The sequence below is a fragment of the Pantherophis guttatus genome, chromosome 8 (genome assembly GCF_059756535.1).
Source record: "Pantherophis guttatus breed Tessera chromosome 8, ASM5975653v1, whole genome shotgun sequence".
NCBI classification, from domain to species: Eukaryota; Metazoa; Chordata; class Lepidosauria; order Squamata; family Colubridae; genus Pantherophis; species Pantherophis guttatus.
The window spans coordinates 18,438,858-18,457,438 of NC_142070.1; the positions used below are offsets into that span (position 1 = coordinate 18,438,858).

Below are 18,581 nucleotides of genomic sequence, written 5' to 3' on the forward strand. Positions count from 1 at the left end.
TTATTGAACAATGGAGAAACATTTTTATGTAGGATGTAGGATAATTCTACAGTAGGAGTAATTCCTTGTTCCTGGCCAGATTGCTAGAGATTACTAGCTGTAACATTTGTAGTTATCATGAAAGTTGTTCATCCTGTTCCACAATTTATACTTCTCATGTTTAAAATACAATAGAGTTCTGCTACAGGACAATAGGAAAAAGTATAAAGTTTATCATTCTTCTGAAAGTTTTAAATAGTGGTGGATGATCTTTTCTCCATCCTATTGAATGTGATTTCCTCTGTTTGTTATTGTGTCATTCATTCTCCAAATTTGTTAACATAGTTTGGTTAGAACCTTTTCTGATTCTTGTTTTGTTGCTTGCCATATTATTTTAGATAAAAGCCTTTCAGAGGCTTTTTTTCTGAAGCTTCTTTCAGAGGCTTTCTTCAGCCTCTGAAACCTCTGTTTGAGAAGCTGGGCGGGGCTACATTCGGAGTATAAGATGCACCCAGATTTTCACCCTCTTTTTTGGGGGGGAAAAGTGCGTCCTATACTCCGAAAAATATGGTAATTATTTAAAACAAGATGACAGTGTTAGCATTTGGATAGGCCGAACATTCACTTTTTACAAATACTTTTTATGTGTGCATTTAAATTGATTTATGCTTCCAACAACCTGATTTTCATCCTCCAGTATTTTATTGCAGCTGTAGGGAGAAAATTGTACTTCATCATTAGCTCTGCTGGAATGGAAAATCATTTGAAATGCTTTCATAAAATTAGCTGGTGGTGGATTTGTTATGAATAGGCAGTTATATTTATTTGTGAATTTACTTTGTATCAAAAAGTAAATTAATATGTTTGCAATGAGTAAACATTGGGGTTTTTTTTGATAGTTGAGTGGAAAAACTGAAGTTGTGAAAGAAAACATACAGTGCGTAGTCTTTAAAATATTGAGAAGAACTTCTAAATACTTTATATTTCTCACTGTTACTGTTATTTGTTTTCTGTCGAGTTATGACAGGTTATTTACCCCATGCATGAGGCAATTTTTAAGATTGCAGTAGACAATCCATAATCCATTGGGTCATCTTTGTTGACAGGTGTAATCTAGGCTGGCGTCATTTCCCGTTTCCTCATGACCTTCAGCAGAGCTCCACTGAAATCATTTTTTCCTTCTCCTCCAACCTGTAGAACTGCCTGCCACTTTACTGGAGGGAAAGGAAACAAGGGAAGTCATGGACCACAAGGAGAACTACAATCCTATTCCTTATCCCAAAGCCCCCCCCCCCCTTCCAGGGAGGACGAGACCTTGCCAGTCGACCTCAGTTTCAAAGCACACAATTGCTACTCATCCATCAGGTCTTGTTGCTAGCTGATTGGGTGGGGGTCGGAGGGAGGTAGAGGCCAGAGGAAAGTGGAAAATAGGATGGAGAATCTGTCCCTCCCATCTTCCTTTACACCTCACAACCAGGTTTCAGGGAAGTGTAGCTGGAAATCCCAATCACGTGACCGTGGCTAATTGCACACAACTATGAACAGTACTAGTATGAAGATTCTCAAAATTTCAATTCCATGGGCATCATGGGTCTCAGATTTTGGAACCATTATTTAAATTAGTCCTTTTGAGGTATCTTGATTCAAAAACTGTTGCCCTGTGATGCAACGTTTCACCCAACTGAATGTTACAAATCCATAAACAGGAGAATTTTAGCATAGAGAAAATATTTTCTTTAATTTCAGCCAATAAAAATAAACATATCCATCCAAGCACCATGAAATTTAGTACACATCATAAAAGGCATAACCATAATTAGTTGTCTAGATTGGATAATATGTGAGAAAAAGTGATTAGTTTATGAAATGCTGGCATATGGTGTGGGTGGAAAAACAGAAATTGATTTTATTTTTGTGGCTAGAATAACTTATAGATTCCCACAGCTTATTTTTTAATTTTGCAGTTTGGGAAACATGCAAAGAGATTCCTGATCAGCGTTAAATTGGCAGAAAGGCTTATTTTAATAGGCATGAATTATAGGCAAAATAGAAATGCAGAGTTTAAGATTTATTTTAAAATTGCAGATTGTCATTAGGAAAAATGTTTTTCAACACAATTTTTTTTGACAAGTTTTAAAAGTATGAAGTTTCCTTATTCCTGGTTTATTGCACTTAGTATTTAAATTGCTTCTTAATCTTAATCTATTAAAGAAAAAATGGGGGGGGATTTGATTTCTTATGAGCGGTGTGGTGGCCTAGTGGTGACGAGGCTTGCCACCCACTTGGAAGGTTGAGTGTTCAATCCTAGGTAGATGTTTTTCTCTCAGAGTGCAAAGAAAAAAAAAACAGCTACTGTGAACTCCATGTGGTGTCAGGAAGGGCATCAGGTCAGTAAATGCTCACCTCCATAACTAAGACATTACAAGGTTGTAAAAAGGAAGTTATTGATTCAGTATATGCAATCAAGTTCTTGTTGACTCTTAACCACATATATTTTCCCCATGTTTTCTAGACTAAAAATAAAAATATTTAGATGAGAACCCAAGGGGTACACAAATTGGTTGAGATATTCAGAGATTTATTTACTCAATTAAAAAACCCTACAGAATTTAATAGTTTAGTTGGGTTTGCTAAACTTACATTGAATTATTGCCTGGAAAAACTAGTTCATTCCTTCTTTAGGAACCTATTGCAGCCAAACTGTAGTCACTCTGAAATGACCATACAGAATTTCTACAGGACTTTAATGCAGCTAAACATTTATTTTCTTAGAATCATTAAAAGCAGAAAAAGAATGTAGTTAGACTTACGTTAGCCCTTGTAATAAAGTAAATGTAAACCTTATTTACTGATCACCTTGTTTAGTAACTTGAAAGTTAGGTAAAGGTAAAGATTCCCCTCGCACATATGTGCTAGTCGTTCCTGACCCTAGGGGGCGGTGTTCATCTCTGTTTCAAAGCCGAAGAACCAGTGCTGTCCGAAGACGTCTCCGTGGTTATGACTAAACACCAAAGGCGCACGGAACACTGTTACCTCTCCACTAAAGGTGGTCCCTATTTTTCTACTTGCAATTTTTACATACTAGGTTGGCAGAAGCTGGGATAGGTAATGGGAGCTCACCCCCTTACACAGCAGTAGGGATTCGAACTGCTGACCTTTCAATCGACAAGCTCAGCGTCTTAGCCACCGAGCCACCGTGTCCTTACTGGAAAGTTACAACAGTGTAAAAAAAATCTTTGTGATCAATCCTCACTTTTACAACAATCACAATGTTCTGTGGCCATCAGATCATTCATTGCGACAAGAATTAGTAGAGAACACAGATGTCAGGTTGTAAGGTCTTAGAATGTTCTGTTTAATGACCAAAGGGGAAGTGAAATCATGAATCTGATTTTTCCACTTAATGACCGTAGCACTTAGCACCAGATTGGCCTGTCTCCATTGTGGTTGCTAGTCTCTCTTTTAACATTAGTACTTGCCATGTGCACTGAGCCTGTGGAGATATAGAAAAAGGAGAGGAGGTACTTAGCTGCCTTTCACTTTTGAAATTGGAACTGCAAATTCATTTTGAAGAGGAAGATGTAGCAACAAGAATGCTTTAGAAAACAGCAAAGACTCTTTCATCCAAGACACAATAGTGAGACAGGTAACAAATTATGCATTTCCATCTCCATTTTTCTCCTTTTTGGAATAAAGTAATTCGTGTAACTACATTCCACATGGTATTACATGGGAACAAGGCAGTAACTTAAGAGTGTTATTGTCATTGATTGATTTAACTCCCATTCCAATTCTTGTCTGGCTTTTTAGCGGCCTTTATTATGCTTTTAGTGTGCTTTATGAAGATATTTTTCCTTAGTACTGGTTGTCCGATCATTGAAATGTCCATTCTAGTGCAATGTCTTCTTCTTGGTTACCATATGGATTGGTGTTTTGCAATGATTTGATCAGCAAGATCCCAACTTCTCTGTCCAATCAGAAAGGCCCCCAAGGAAAATATAAGAATACCTGCCCACCATTAATTGCTCCAAAGACTTACCTTTAATTTGCTTAAATCTAGTATATGATGAAATTTTAATATGCTCCTTTGAACACCCAATATTTTTGCGAGGCATACAACCTTTGGCCATGGCATGACATGTCAGAAAAAAAAAACCAATTCTGGGTTCATGAAGCAAATGGTTTCATTTGTGAATTGTGGTTTGCAAAGCAGTTAATGTCTTGAAATATGTATATTTTCCAATGCATTTGTATGTGTCATTCTCTGCAGTGACTCTCTTGAGGCGGAGGCATAAATGTGAATGTGAACAAGTTGGGCTATAATATTAGAAAACCCAAACTGCTTTCCCACCAACAAGAAAAACCGAAAATGCTTTTACTAAATGAAAAGACACACACAGTTTTTTTTTCACTTGCTTATAAATATAATTTATAACCTGTTTAAAAATTCTTTCTTACACTTTGTACATGTCAGGCTGACAGCATAAATGCAGGCATTTACAAACAGAGGGCTGAAGGAAAAAGGGAGAAGGGGACAGAGGCACACTCTGAACTAGTAAACTACACCTCCACTGTACAGCAATACAAAGAATGCAATGGCTAGCACTTTGCTCTGTTAGTCATAGTAATTCTTTAGAAAAAGAATTGCATAGAAGATACAGCGATAAGGGAGATCAAAATCAAACCACACCCGTTCCCTTAAACTGGTTCAACAAAACAAATGCAAGCCCAAAAATCTACTCCTAGCATAAACCTAAAGCAAATATTCTTGCGGTTCAACTGTGAGATGTGAAAAGTTAAGAAACAAGATTCTCCTCTCAAATTGTACGTTGTTTCCTCTTTTCTCTCCTGCTTTTAAGCAGGGATGTCTTAGCCCAGGTTTAAACCAGTATCAAGTGTCTGCTTTCTTTCTGCTACTGCTCAGTAATAGATGGAAAGAGCATCTCAGTTAAGATGTAGATGCTCTACTATCAGCCCCAAGAGAATCATATTTCTTACCAATGATTATGTTCAGTGCCCGCTCACAGAATGAGGGGTTAGAAGGTGATGTATTGTGGTAGTGATGGTTATTATTTTAGAAGGGATAATCAGCAAAGGCCACAAAGGGGGAATAAAAATGAACATCAGGCATTTTTGCTTCATTCTACCTTGTCTACTTAATTTGGTTATTATTTCTTTCTTTCTTTGTTTGTTTGTTCCTTCTGGGTTTATTTTAGTTCGTTTGTCGAAGCACAACCAGTGGTGGGTTGTCCCTGGTTCGCACCAGTTCTATAGAACTGGTAGTAAAATCGGCGGGAGGCTCCGCCCATCGACCCCAACGTCATCAAAACGCAGAAACTTCTGCGCATGCGCAGAAGACCGGGCGGCCCCGCTGCGAACCGGTAGTAAAGGTAAGTAGAACCCACCCCTGAGCACAACATATGGAAACCAACAAGCTCAACTAAACTTTTCCAGCCCAGCAAAAGGCATTTATCTGAATCCCAGCAGGCCCAAATGGAACTGCCAAAGAAGTGAAATTTTAATTAAAAATCAAAACTATCAGATAAGGGCACCATAAAGATCATAATCTTACCTAACAAAGCTTACATCAATCACACAATTTGTACTTTATAAAAAGAAGATAAGAAAGAGGGAGTTGAGGAATGAATATATTTGTCAGTTAAAATCAATACTAAAACCACAATATACATTTTCACTGTTGTCACAGAGGGTTGAATTATTATTTTTTTCCCCCAGTAAGATACATCCGGCTGTCTTGATCTTTTTCAAAGACGCAGTTAAGAGAATTGAACTATAATAGCAGCGAAGTCACAAACTGCTACATTTTAAAAAATATCTTCATAAAGAAACAGCCTAGTATATTGTGATCAGATCAAAGTTCAAAGTCTTTAACCAATAATGCAAAGTGTACTACTGATCGTTTCTTTCACTTTAGATAGTCTGAACCATTGATCTTCAACCAATGGCTTTGAGTGAGGCCTATTTAATCAAATAAGGAATCAAGTCCATGAGGAGCAACAGTCAGCCATAAAAAATGGTGGTTTTGTATGGACTTAACCTCCATTTGTCTAAAAAGCTATCCAACTAATTTAATAGGGAATTGATCATACATCCAAAATATGCCTACACTGTCACTACTTGAATCACAAGGAATAACTATGGCGATATGAAAGCAGCTATTACCTGAAGATAAAGGGTGGAAAAGGTTATTCATCACATACACAAACAATGATCTTCTATGAATGACCTGTGCCTTTACATTTTTATGCCCTTTTATCCTTGCTAAAGATGGATGCATTGAATGACATGCTATAATCACCAATACTGTTGCTAATGTGTTTTCCCGAAAATACGACCTACCCCCAAAATAAGTCCTAGCCTGATTTTTTGGGGTGGGCCTAATATACGCCCTATCCCAAAAATAAGCCCTAGTGAAGGGGGTGGGCATGGCCAGCACAGGAGGCAGCCCTTCCCTTCCCTGGTCACTTCATGGCTGCTGGACCCCTTAACAGCAGCCTGCGGATCAGCTGATCCAGCGAGGACTGGTACTTCTGTCTCTTCAGGTGTCTGGAGATATTTCCAGCACACTCTTGCTATGCAGCCAAGGGCCCCTCTGTTCCGTAGCTGATCTGCGGGCCGCAGTTAAGGGGCCCAGCAGCAATGAAGTGACTGTGCTTCCCGCCTCCTTCACCTCAAAAAAAAAAAAAAAAAAAAAAAAGACCTCCCTGAAAATAAGCCCAAGTGCTTATTTTCAAGCCTAAAAGATAATAAGACTCGGTCTTAATTTTGGGGAAACACGGTATTCCTATTTTAGTATTCCATTTTGGAAATGAGTTTATGTTCTATGAAAACAATTCAACTTCAACCTTGCCCTGAGTTTTAGGACTAGGCTACTATTGTCCAAGAAGAAAGATCAAACATGTCTTCCACTCATCGTTATTCCATAAACCAAAAACAACAGGCCTTAAAACGGAATTGACACTGACAAGGGGACAGATGCAGAACATAAAAATCAGCAGGCTTGCTTCAAGGTTTCAAGTTACGTTGTTTGATGGACACAATTGGTATCCATACTTCTACCATAGGCTTATAATTCTATTCTGGCTCTATCTACTCAAATAATTGCTGTAATGCTGATGTGTATAATGTGATCAGTTGCAGCACTGCTTGTCTTCTTAAATACATTACTCAGACTGGGCATATATTTGCCTGATCAGACTGATATCTTCATTCACACAATGTAATATACTGAAGAAAGATAAGTAGGTAATTCAGCCTGCCAGCAAACAAGCTATGTTTCCTACTGGGCTCAAGTTGTAGATTTCTTAAAGCCATTGTGTAGCATAGGTAGTAATTACCTTCAAGAAAGATATATTGATTATATTTGCCATCCAGAGATGCTGGTCATGATATTGAGGATCAGAGAAAGAAATCCTCAAAAATTTGTGAAAGTCGAACAGAAAGTCTGCTTATCCTAATAAATCTAAGCAGAAAAAGAACGTATTTTCTACAAAATTCTTGACAGTTTTACATTTATTGCTGCTGATTGATAAAAAATCACTCCCATAATTAATGGAATAGTATACTTAAAATTTCATACCGCTGTTGATGAGTCAAGGGATTATTTATCTCTGTTATTTGACCAATAAGATGGACAATGTCATGTCAGACAAGGAATTGAGATTGTAGCTACTGGCATGCATAGAGCCTTTTAATGGGAGCCCAATTCAGTTTTTTTCCCCCAAAGGTGCTTTTTCAAGAGGCAACTGGACTTTCTGGTTTTTCTTTGAAGATGTTTTGCTTCTCATCCAAGAAGCTTCTTCAGCTCTGACTGGATGGTGGGGAATGGAAGGATCTATACTCCTTGCAGACAGCTGGTCATGTTCATAAAACACCCAGACACAATCTAAGCAACGTGGTATATGCAGTACAATGCAGCGAGGCATGTGCAGATCTGTACATTGGGGAAACAAAACAACCACTTCATAAAAGCATGGCACAACATAGGAGAACAAACCCACCAGGGCTAGATTCAGCAGTCCATCTGCATTTAAAATACAAAGGCCACTCTTTTGAAGACAGCAAATTCTACATTTTGGACAGAAAGGGCCACTGGTATGAAAGGGACCATCTATGTCAAAACTGAACAGCCCTTTCTTAACAGAGGAGGAGGGATATGGCATCATCTCACTCCAGTCTACAACATAGTCCTTTCAGCAGTTCCAAGAAGGCTCCACACCCATTTGCAGCATTCAGATCAGTGGTGGGTTGCTCCTGGTTCGGACCGGTTCGCAAGAACTGGTAGTAAAACCAGCAGGAGGCTCTACCCACTGACCCGGATGTCATCATAGGTGATCTGCAGAGGAGAGGAGCGCGCATGCGGGTGTGATGCAAATGGGTAGTAAAGGTAAGTAGAACCCACCCCTGACTCAGATGACTCAGATGACACAGATAAACCTCCAGGTGGCCTTAACATCTCACTAAAAGAATGCAAATGACCAGCTGTCTGCCAGGTGTATAAATCCTTCCATTCCCCACCATGCAGTCAGAACGGAAGAAGCTTCTCGGATAAGAAGCAAAATGTCTTCAAAGAAAAACCAGAAAGTCCAGTTGCCTCTTGAAAAAGCACCTTTGGATGCTGGATGACTGACAACTCTCCATAGACAACTCAGTTTTTTAGCCATTGCACTCCACAATGCATAAAAGTAATCATTGAAAAATGCTTCTGGGTGAGTCTTTGATATTACTACAAAAACAATAGCTCATAGGGAAAGGTAATGATGAATCGGGGAAAGTTGTAGGCTTTCATGGGGACTAACTATGAAACTAGTTCACGGCAGAAATTCTAAACATTATCTCAGTATTTGCACAGTCACTCCATGGATTGGTTCACACAATATGCTCAATGTGGACAGTGAATTGAATCACATCTTACACATTTGCTAGAATATAGGCTGAGTTCAAGGAACAGACTGGATATAGTCTAACATATTCAAACTTAGCGTGTTACATGAATGCAGCCGCTATATCTTATAACTGATCTAGATAAGTGTACTGTGCAAACCAAGTCCGTACATCCCTATGTGAGATTCCCCCTTCCTCAAGACTGAATTGGGATACGTGAGTTTTCCTCCGTTCAAGCAGTGAATGCAAAGCTGCATAATTATTCTCTTGATCATAATCCAACGGTAACATCCAATTCAATGAATTGTGCAGAAATGCATATTATTTCTGCACCAGCCAAAAAAGGAAGTTACTGCTAAGCATTCCAGTAATGTTTGAGAATGAGTTAAATTCATACATTCTAGCAATATGAATATTATAATTCACTTCATATGAGTATTTTGAGAATCACTTTCTCAAGAAAAAAAAATAGCAAAACATAAACAAAAACAAACAAACCATCAAACACCCTTAAATGCTTTTTCATTATAGGACTTTTTTTTTTTAAAAAAGAGAAAAACTAAAATGTTTTAAATATATTTAGTTACCTTTATATAACTGTATAGGTATAGTATTTATATATTTTACTTCTATCACTAGTATTTGATATATCACTGTGAGGACCTGTATGCACAATACCTATATATTGTGTATACCTGTATGCACAACAGACACATCTGCAGAATTCTTCAAAGGCGAGAAAACTTACAAATTCCTTTAATAAGTACCCAAAGTCTCTAGAACCTTAAGTGGGAAGTTGTAGCAGATAGTCCTTATTTTTTTTCTATAGGTCTCAAAAAAAAACAAAACACATGTATCTCATAAATGCTGTTTTGAAGACCTTACTACTAGATCTCAATATAGTTTAAAAAAAAAATCAAGGATAAACAAAATTACATTCAATGCTAAGACAAAAACTGGTTTTCAATATTTCTAAAATGCATTTAGATGGTCTACTACGCCACTAGATGGCAGTAGGCTCAAACATATTCAAACTGAGAATCTGTTTTCCCTTATAAACTCCACCATTCTTTTTGCTTCCACAAACAATGTTTCCTATTGAAATATGAAGTGTGTGTCAAGCTGCATCTTGGGGATTAACTCTATGTACTTTAAACTACAGGGCAACCTGAAGGTTATTTGGTCACACTCATCTACTGCACAAGTCTTACTTCAGAATAGTCTGAAGAGAATGTTTCTTTTCCATAACTGCTTTACAGTAACTTAAAAACCTTTGATCAATATCAGAACAACTATGACGATAGGTGTATTTCCTAGTTTGCTGAGCATTGATGGACTGTAAGTCCACATCACAGAAATACACATTCATCCCTATAATCATGGATTTTCTATACACACTTCAGCCAGACACATTTTTCAAATTTTTAAAGTAGGAATTCATGGCCAGCTTGTCTTTTCTAAATTTACAAATAGTGAGTCTATGTATGTGTATATTTGCTGTTCACTGCATCCACTGTAAAGCTGACAGCAGAAAATGACTTTTCAGACACTGTATCGTTTGTGTGGTATTACTATTTATAAAAAAAAATATTTTAAAAATAAAAATGCAAAAACTTAGTAGATCTCGAGAGAATTGATTTAAAATGTGTTAAGTTAGTTTTATTTTTTATTTGAGGTTTCTGCTAATAGGCACCATCTTGCCAATTCTAAATAATGGTCCAATTAAAAAGAAATAGATCAGATAATGAAAGTATGTGTGTGTTTTAAAACGATGGCTTCCCTTTTAATAATATCTCAGGTTTCTTAGATGGAATCTCTAGGCACAGAGAGAAAAACTGTGGTTCCATCAGCCTCCTTTAGATACCCACTTTTCTCTCTCTCACCTGTATGTTATCAGGCCTACTTCATTTCACGATAGCTATTTTTTTGGCATGGGTACTTGAAAAAAAAAATCACATAGATCATTTATTAGTGAATATGTTTAACATGATTATTAGGCAGTGATAACAAAACTGAAACTAGATAGATGACAGAGATAGATAGACAGACAGACAGATAGAAAGATGTCTGAGAGAGATGGATGATGGATAGAGATAGATGCTAGATAGATATAAACAGAGATAGATAAGAGATAGAGGCTAGATATAGATGAAAGATGGATGGATAGATAGCAGAGGTGGTATTCAGCAGGTTCTGACCAGTTCTGGAGAACCGGTAGCGGAAATTCTGAGTAGTTTGGAGAACCGGTAAATACCACCTCTGACTGGCCCCGCCCCCATCTATTCTCTGCCTCCTGAGTCCCAGCTGATTGGGAGGAAATGGGGATTTTACAGTATCCTTCCCCTGCCACGCTCACCAAGCCAGGCCCACTAAGCCACGCCGACAGAACTGGTAGTAAAAAATTTTGAATGCCCCCACTGATAGATAGGCAGATAATAGATATAGATAGATGGATAAATATAGAGAGATGAGAGAGAGGGAGGGAGGGAGGGAGGGAGAGGGAGAGAGAGAGAGAGAGAGGGAGGGAGGGAGAGAAAGAGAGAGATGTGTGAAAGGAGGCATTAGGAATGACTTCATCTAAATTCAATGGTTGTTGAAGAGCCAGAACTGGATTAAACACAAGGAGGCAACTGTACCAGATCAAAAGTTACTTTTAAAGCCCAACTAGGACGTTCCATGACCAAATGTTAACTACCCTTTCAAAACAAAATCCACATTAACTTTGATCAAAACCTGTTCACTGCTTCTGATTACTGAAAGACGAATGTCTGAGTTTCCTAACGGTATGTTTTATGAATGGTGCTCTGTGTTTAATAAAGCTTAGTCACTGGATGGATAATAAAACTCTGTGGAAATGTCAAAATGAAGAAAAGGTCAGGCAAAATTCACCTTCCCTGCTAACCAACAGTATTTCCATGGTTACTTTTAGAAATGCAGATTTAAGAAGCTTCACAGAAAATATTACGAGCACATACGTACAGTATGCAGAATCTTAAGCAAGTGAAGATGGTAAATAACATTTTTTTAAGATGGAAAGGGAGAAAAACGAAAGGGAAGGCTAGAAACAAAATTCCACGATATTGTTTTTGTAAGAGAAAAATGTACCAAACCTGGACAATTACCAGGTTTGCTAATTACCATTTGCTAACAGGCCATCAAAACCTATCCAAGACACCATGCATGTAAAACAGGACCCAACTCAAGTACTTAAAACTCAACAATGCATAGGGATTTTTATTCCTAACAATAAATATGAAACACCCAAATGAAATTATTGTGTCCTTTAGCTTCAAACTTTGCAATTACTTGCATGAAATACTTTTTCATCTTTGGATAAAAACCAGTATCTGGAGGGACACTTCTCTCTGAAAGAATAGTAAATAAGGAGCGATATGCATAGAACCAGAGATGGGTTTCAGCAGATTCTGACCAGTTCTGGAGAACCGGTAGCGGAAATTTGGAGTAGTTTGGAGAACCGGTAAATACCACCTCTGACTGTCCCCACTCCTATCTATTCTCTGCTTCCCGAGTCCTAGCTGATTGGGAGGAAATGGGGATTTTGCAGTAACCTTCCCCTGGATTTGGGAGGGAATGGAGATTTTACAGTATCCTTCCCATGCCACGCCCACCAAGCCACACCCACACAACCGGTAGTAAAATTTTTTGAAACCCATCACTGCATAAGAACAGATTGTAAATATTCAGACACAGAAAATTAATCCAGGTCCCATGGACATGCATGAAGTTTTGATGGCTTACAGCAAAGAGAAAAAGCATCTAATATCAAAACTACTAAATAAGCAGGAGTAACGTGCGGTGTTTCTTGCGAAACATCTTGTCTGGGTAAAATAATCCATTTTAGGCTGAATTTTCTTTATCAAGATGAATGCACTGTTACTCATCTGAAAAAGAAAACTTGTCAGGAGAAAGTGAATTGCATGAGAGTAATTCATGCAGCAATTCACTGAAATTGATAGGGGGTGGGTGGGGGAAGGCAGAGAGGGAGCCCCAGGGCCAGGAAAGAGAGGGGTAGACTCTCCCTCTTAAAGGGATTAGAAGGCCCAAGGCAGCCATCAACAGCTTTTAGGGAGGGTGCTGCCATTGCTGAAATGATTAATGCTGCAGATAATTTTGGTAAACAAAAATACTACTACTAAAAGAAATATAATATTATTTGTACTAAATACTATTCAGTTACGGTCATCGTACAAGTAACTTTTTTCTTTTTTAGGGAGGGTTCTTCTCAAAGCACACCAAAGTGAGTATTTCTCTCTCTCTCTCTCTCTCTCTCTCTCTCTCTCTTACACACACACACACTTTAAAGATGAAGGCAGGGCATATTGTAAACTGGGGGAGGGAAGAGGGAATCCCTGCAGTTGAAGTCACCAAGGGACACAAGCTACCTTGGTGAAGGTAGAGAGGGAACATGCATACCTGATCAGCTTTCAGATTATTTTCTTGCCAGATGCAGAAGTTTTAAAATTCTGTCTTAACTCATTCTAGGAAACGGAATAGGTAGGTTAGTTTAAGACATCTAATGGGCAAATTTGCAATTATGAAATTGTCTGAAAAGTGTGTTGGAGACCGATTCATCAGAAAAATAGCCAGAACCCTGCTTTGTCCACAGCTTGGTGTAGAATGGCTTTCAACAAAAGAAGAAAAAAAAACACCAATATATAAAAAGATAGCCATGGACAGTCATTTTCCATCCTGCTGCCCAGGATTTGATGTAAACAACGTTCATAGAAACTGGGATTGTTAAGAAAGTTTATCCATATATCTGGATAGCAATAAAAAGCGTTTCCTAGGAAACTGTAAAATCCTGCACTAAGCAGTGTACAGCCAAGCTGAGAGGAATGTTAGGTTGAATTATACTATAAAGGTAACAACTTTGCATGGTTTCTTTCAAATCCTGTGATAATATACAAAAAAGGGATGCATGTGAAAAGGCAGGATTCTGTGTCTTGTCCCTCAGGAATGCCTCTTGCTATGAAACACATTGGTTTGGGGGGTGCTTGGTTTGTGTTAGTCACAGCTGACGCGATGGTTAGCATTCCTTCATTCTCATTCCAAGGTCAGTTCAGTACTTTTCTTCTGCTACCAATGAAACAACTGTCTCGTGTCTTCCCATCTCTTCGAGGACGGTGGCCAGCATGCTCAAATTTCCATCGGGAAAATTTTGGGCTTCCCAAAGGTCTAAGATCACACCGGTGGGACTTGATTTTGTAGCAAAATAATTGAGGTACCTGCAGTGAGAAATCAGCTGCTATTAAAACTGTACTCTTTGCTATATATATCAGTTACGATCACACAGTTTGCCCATAAGCACCAAACAGAGAACTTCAGCCAGAAGATGACGAATGCGATTTCGTCGAAACGTCGCTACTACCCTTTTAAGGATATGTTTACAATTACACGGGAAGAAACCTGCGATATTAACTGTACACACATATATACCTGTGAAATATATATATATATATATATAAAAATAACTTCTACCTTATATATAAATGTAATTTACAGGGAGCAAAATATGAAATATCTTACATTTTGCTTCAGGTAAAAGGTTAGAGGTGAGCATTGTTAGGCATGGTTTCTAATCTCATCAGAGATTGGAGACTATAGTAGATGGAGTACTTTACAGAATCATTGCCGGGGGTTACTATGCAGTCATTTATATTTGGGGGCATCAACAAAATGCTGCAAAGACAAGATATGGGACTGGAACACATAGTTGTCTGACAGGTAACAGGACCAGATGGATATGTTATTGCTGTTGCTTCTTCTCACCTCTACCATAGTAATAGCAATAGCACCTAGGCTTATATACCTAGTGTTTTACAGCCCTCTCTAAGTGATTTACAGAGTCAGCATATTGCCCCAACCATCTGGGTCCTCATTTTACTGACCTCGGAAAGATGGAAGGCTGAGTCAACCCTGAGTCTGGTGAGATTCGATCTGCCAAATTGCTGGCAGCCGGTGATCAGCAGAAGTAGCCTGCAATACTGCACTCTAACCACTGTGCCACCGCAGTGACGCAGATACCATAGCATCACTTTGCCATGTTTTGATATGGGTTGGTGATTGAGACGACTAGGTTGATATTCAAGTTTATCATCTCTAACCTCGAGCGTTCTCAGGGGGCTCAAGATTTCATGGCCACCATGACAACCAAGGACTCATCTCAAGTCACCGCCAGCCTGACACACATTTGAGGCACACATTTATACCTCAGGACACTTGAAATAATCTGTTAGTGGGGGGATATAAGAACTATGTCCTTATTATGGACTTTGTTATGACTATGGAATTGACTAAGGGTGCAAACTTTGGAGAGAGATTGGTCAATTGGATCTCTCCAGGCATTTGATGTATCCAGGGGTGGGCTTCAAAAATTTTAGCAAGGGGTTCTCTGCCCGGTTGCTGAGTGGGCGTGGACATGGTGATCATGGCCTAGTCAGCCTCCTGCACCATGGTGGGATGGGGGTTCTCTCCCTGGGCTCTGGAGGCTTTCTTTGAGCCTCCAGGAGAGTGAAAATGGCCTCCCCAGGTTGCTGCAAAGAGGTAAATTGCTGGAGCAGATTTTTTTTCCCTTGTGCTAATCAAACTATGCTGAAAACGAAAATGAAAGTAAAGCGGGATGTTTGCTGCAACGAGACAAAATTGCTCAGAGGCAGAGGGAGATTTCTTTTTCTTCTTTTCCTCACCAAAAAAGGTAGGTGCGTCTTATACTCCGGTGCATCTTATATTCCGAAAAATACGGTATTTATTATTATTGCATCTGATATGTCTGATTAATTTTAAATTATTGTAATGCATTAAAATATATACAGTATGTTATATATAAGTGAGAATCAAGTGAAGGATACAGAAACAGTTGCAATTAATAAGCGTATAAAATAAGCCACCTGGAAACACAGACATTATTTCTGCATGTCCTTCTGCTGTCTCCAGGTATACCATGTTAATAAGGACATTGTGTCCTTCTTCCCTTCAACTGTCATTTATTAACAATCCAGAATATTATGTTCTTCCCTACTGTTTGATCTGTAACTCCGTTATAATAGTGGTCACTCCAAAAGTGAAAAGAAGAAAAGGAAGAAAATGAACCATCTTTTTTAAACAGGTTTTTTTTTCCAGATCAGTAGAATAATATAATTAAAATGCACCAGAGGCCATCACTGAATCTTCAATTGTCACATGCTACACATTTTAAAGAACACAGAACATAATTAGAACTTTTACAGAGTGCTTTCTACTCTGGTGTGTGTATATGGGAATGTGTAAAGAAGTGAAAAATACCAAACTAATGCCCAGGAACTATATCTTAACGTATTAATTTTACTGTTTTGGATGAAAAGATTTGACCATTTGGTATACTAAGCCCTCAGCTACAATTTGGATGGGTTCCCCAGTGTCGATTGAGACAATTGTTTCCAAAGACCAGGGGTGTCAAACTCGATTTTATTGAGGGCCGCACCAGGGTTGTATCTGACCGTGGGAGGCCGGGGTGGGTGTGGCCAGGGTAGGCGTGGCCAGCTCAACCTCACTCGTATCAGGAGTGCCTGTGGTGGCTCAAGTGCTCTGCCAGTGAAATTGGGTTCCCAAGCTTTGTTTTCGGCTGGGACAGTCTCCTGCAACTCTCTGCCAGTAAAAACAGAGCACGGGAGGGCAGCAAGCTGCCCTCTCGAGCTCTGTTTTTGCTGCAGAGGCACCGCAAGCCAGTCCTTGCTGTTTGCAGGGCAGCCCCGCAGGCCAGATCTAAGCACCCCGTGGCCCGGATCTGGGCTCTGGGCCTTGAGTTTGACAACCCTGCCATGGATTGTAAGTCAGTGATGGCGTGGAAATGTTGCACGTATGGCCACACACTTGTCGGGGCTGTGGTCTGGAAAAGCCAAACTTTCGGGTTCTAGCGCACATGTGCGCCCAATGATCAGCTGGCTAGCGGGCATGCGTAGGCCAGTTTTTGGTACTGCTGCACGCACAAAGGGATCACGCTCTGTAAAAGCCAAACTTCTGGATTCTATCGCGCATGCGTGCCCGACAATCAGCTAGCCAGCGCGCATGCACACACTGGTTTTTGGCACTGTCACACGTGCGAAGGGCAGCTGATCATCACATGCGCATGCACACCAGAAACCCGGAAGACAAACAGGCAAGGCCATGCGTGCCGTGCGACATGGCTTCGCGTGCCACTTTGGGCAAGCGTGCCATAGGTTCGCCATCATGGCCATAAGTCATTATATTACTTACTCCTACACAATACCCATGGTTATTGACACAAACGTCTGTGGAAGGAACTTTTTGAAGAGCAGATTTCAACGGTAAGTCTCTCTTACGAGTTTCAGAAGGATCAGCAATGCACTGCTAGCACAGATGAAAATGTTACTCAACTAATTTCAAATTTACTTTGACAATATGCTTGCTTACCTGTCCAATTTTAGTTTGTGGGCCAACATTCTCCAATCGTGGCCTCTTGTTTGAGGAGCATCTAGGCTACTGCAAAGCTTCTGACGGATAGGAAGAGGGATGCTGAATGCACAGGGTCCTACTACGGTTGTAATGGTACTTGCTGGATCCATAAGTGGATATTCAATGCCAGTTGGTTCCTGCATATATGAAAAGTAGAAAATATGGCCAGACAATAAGCGAGGGGAGAGAATTAGATTAACAAAGAAGCAATCTGTGAAATATAAACCCTTTGGGTTGTATTAGACGTAACCTAATGGCCATGAATCTTTGGAAGTTCTACTTTTATATTGCTTTTCTACAGTACCTTTTACTAGAAAGGCAACATAAAATCTTTTAAAATAAACTTTTAAAATTACTAGTATCCTCAGATACCTCATACGAGCCACAGCATCCAGGGAATTTTACCACTGTCTGATGCAGCTTCCCCTATATAGTGTCATAACAACTTAATAAATTAAGCATAGTCTTAATTTTAGGAAACGGCCTGAGACACAGTCATATAGTTCTCTACAATCTGGTGGTTGTAACAATGAATGTTTATTACCATCCCAGTGGAACCATAATGGGGCATTCATGTAACAATGAATAAATGAAGCGAAGTTGGTGTTTGGCTTTCAAATACCAGCTTCCTATTTATTTGCTTACTTTTTTTTATTTAAAAGATTATCTGGAACAAATTGGGTACTACATTCTCTCCTATGCTTATATAGTCCTCATATATAGTAGGACTTTGATTTTTTAAGTTGCAATTGATAATTAATATGCCAGGAATGACTTGAGGTATTTTCAGTATTCTTTAGCGGAATATCCTTGAGTAAACCCAAAGGTATTTTTTTCAAGAGTCAACTGGAGAAGCGAAACGTCTTCAAAGAAAAACCATGACAATACAGTTGCCTCTTGAAAAAAAAAATCACCTTTGGGACGACCATGACCTGGATGACTGAGAATCTCCATAGACATCCTTGAGTAAAGGTAAAAGAGTCCCTGCAGATTTGCTAGTCGTTGCCAACTATAGGAAATGGTGTTCATCTCCGTTTCAAGGCCGTTGAGCTGGTGCTGTCCGGAGACATTTCCTTGATCATGTGGCCAACATGACGTCACAGAACACTGTTTCCTTCCCATCGAAGTGGTACCTATTTATCTACTTGCATTTGCATGCTTTCAAACTACTAGGCTGTCAAAAGCTGAGTCAAGGATGGGAGCTCACCCGGTCGCATGGAGCTAGG

At 39.3% G+C, this 18,581-nt stretch overlaps 1 protein-coding gene across 4 annotated transcripts in view; it reads right to left on the bottom strand.

The window, feature by feature from the left end:
* Positions 1-2,075: 2,075 nt before the first annotated feature.
* UNC5C (unc-5 netrin receptor C) overlaps positions 2,076-18,581 on the bottom strand; it is a 377,791-nt gene continuing 361,285 nt past the window's right edge. For all 4 annotated transcript variants that reach the window (XM_034440510.3, XM_034440509.3, XM_034440508.3 and 1 more), the window contains 2 exons: positions 17,314-17,492; positions 2,076-14,129 (listed from right to left, as the gene is read on the bottom strand). In XM_034440510.3, coding sequence (XP_034296401.1) covers positions 13,964-14,129; positions 17,314-17,492 — 345 coding nt within the window. In that variant the 3' untranslated portion in view covers positions 2,076-13,963. The remainder of the gene's footprint in view (positions 14,130-17,313; positions 17,493-18,581) is intronic.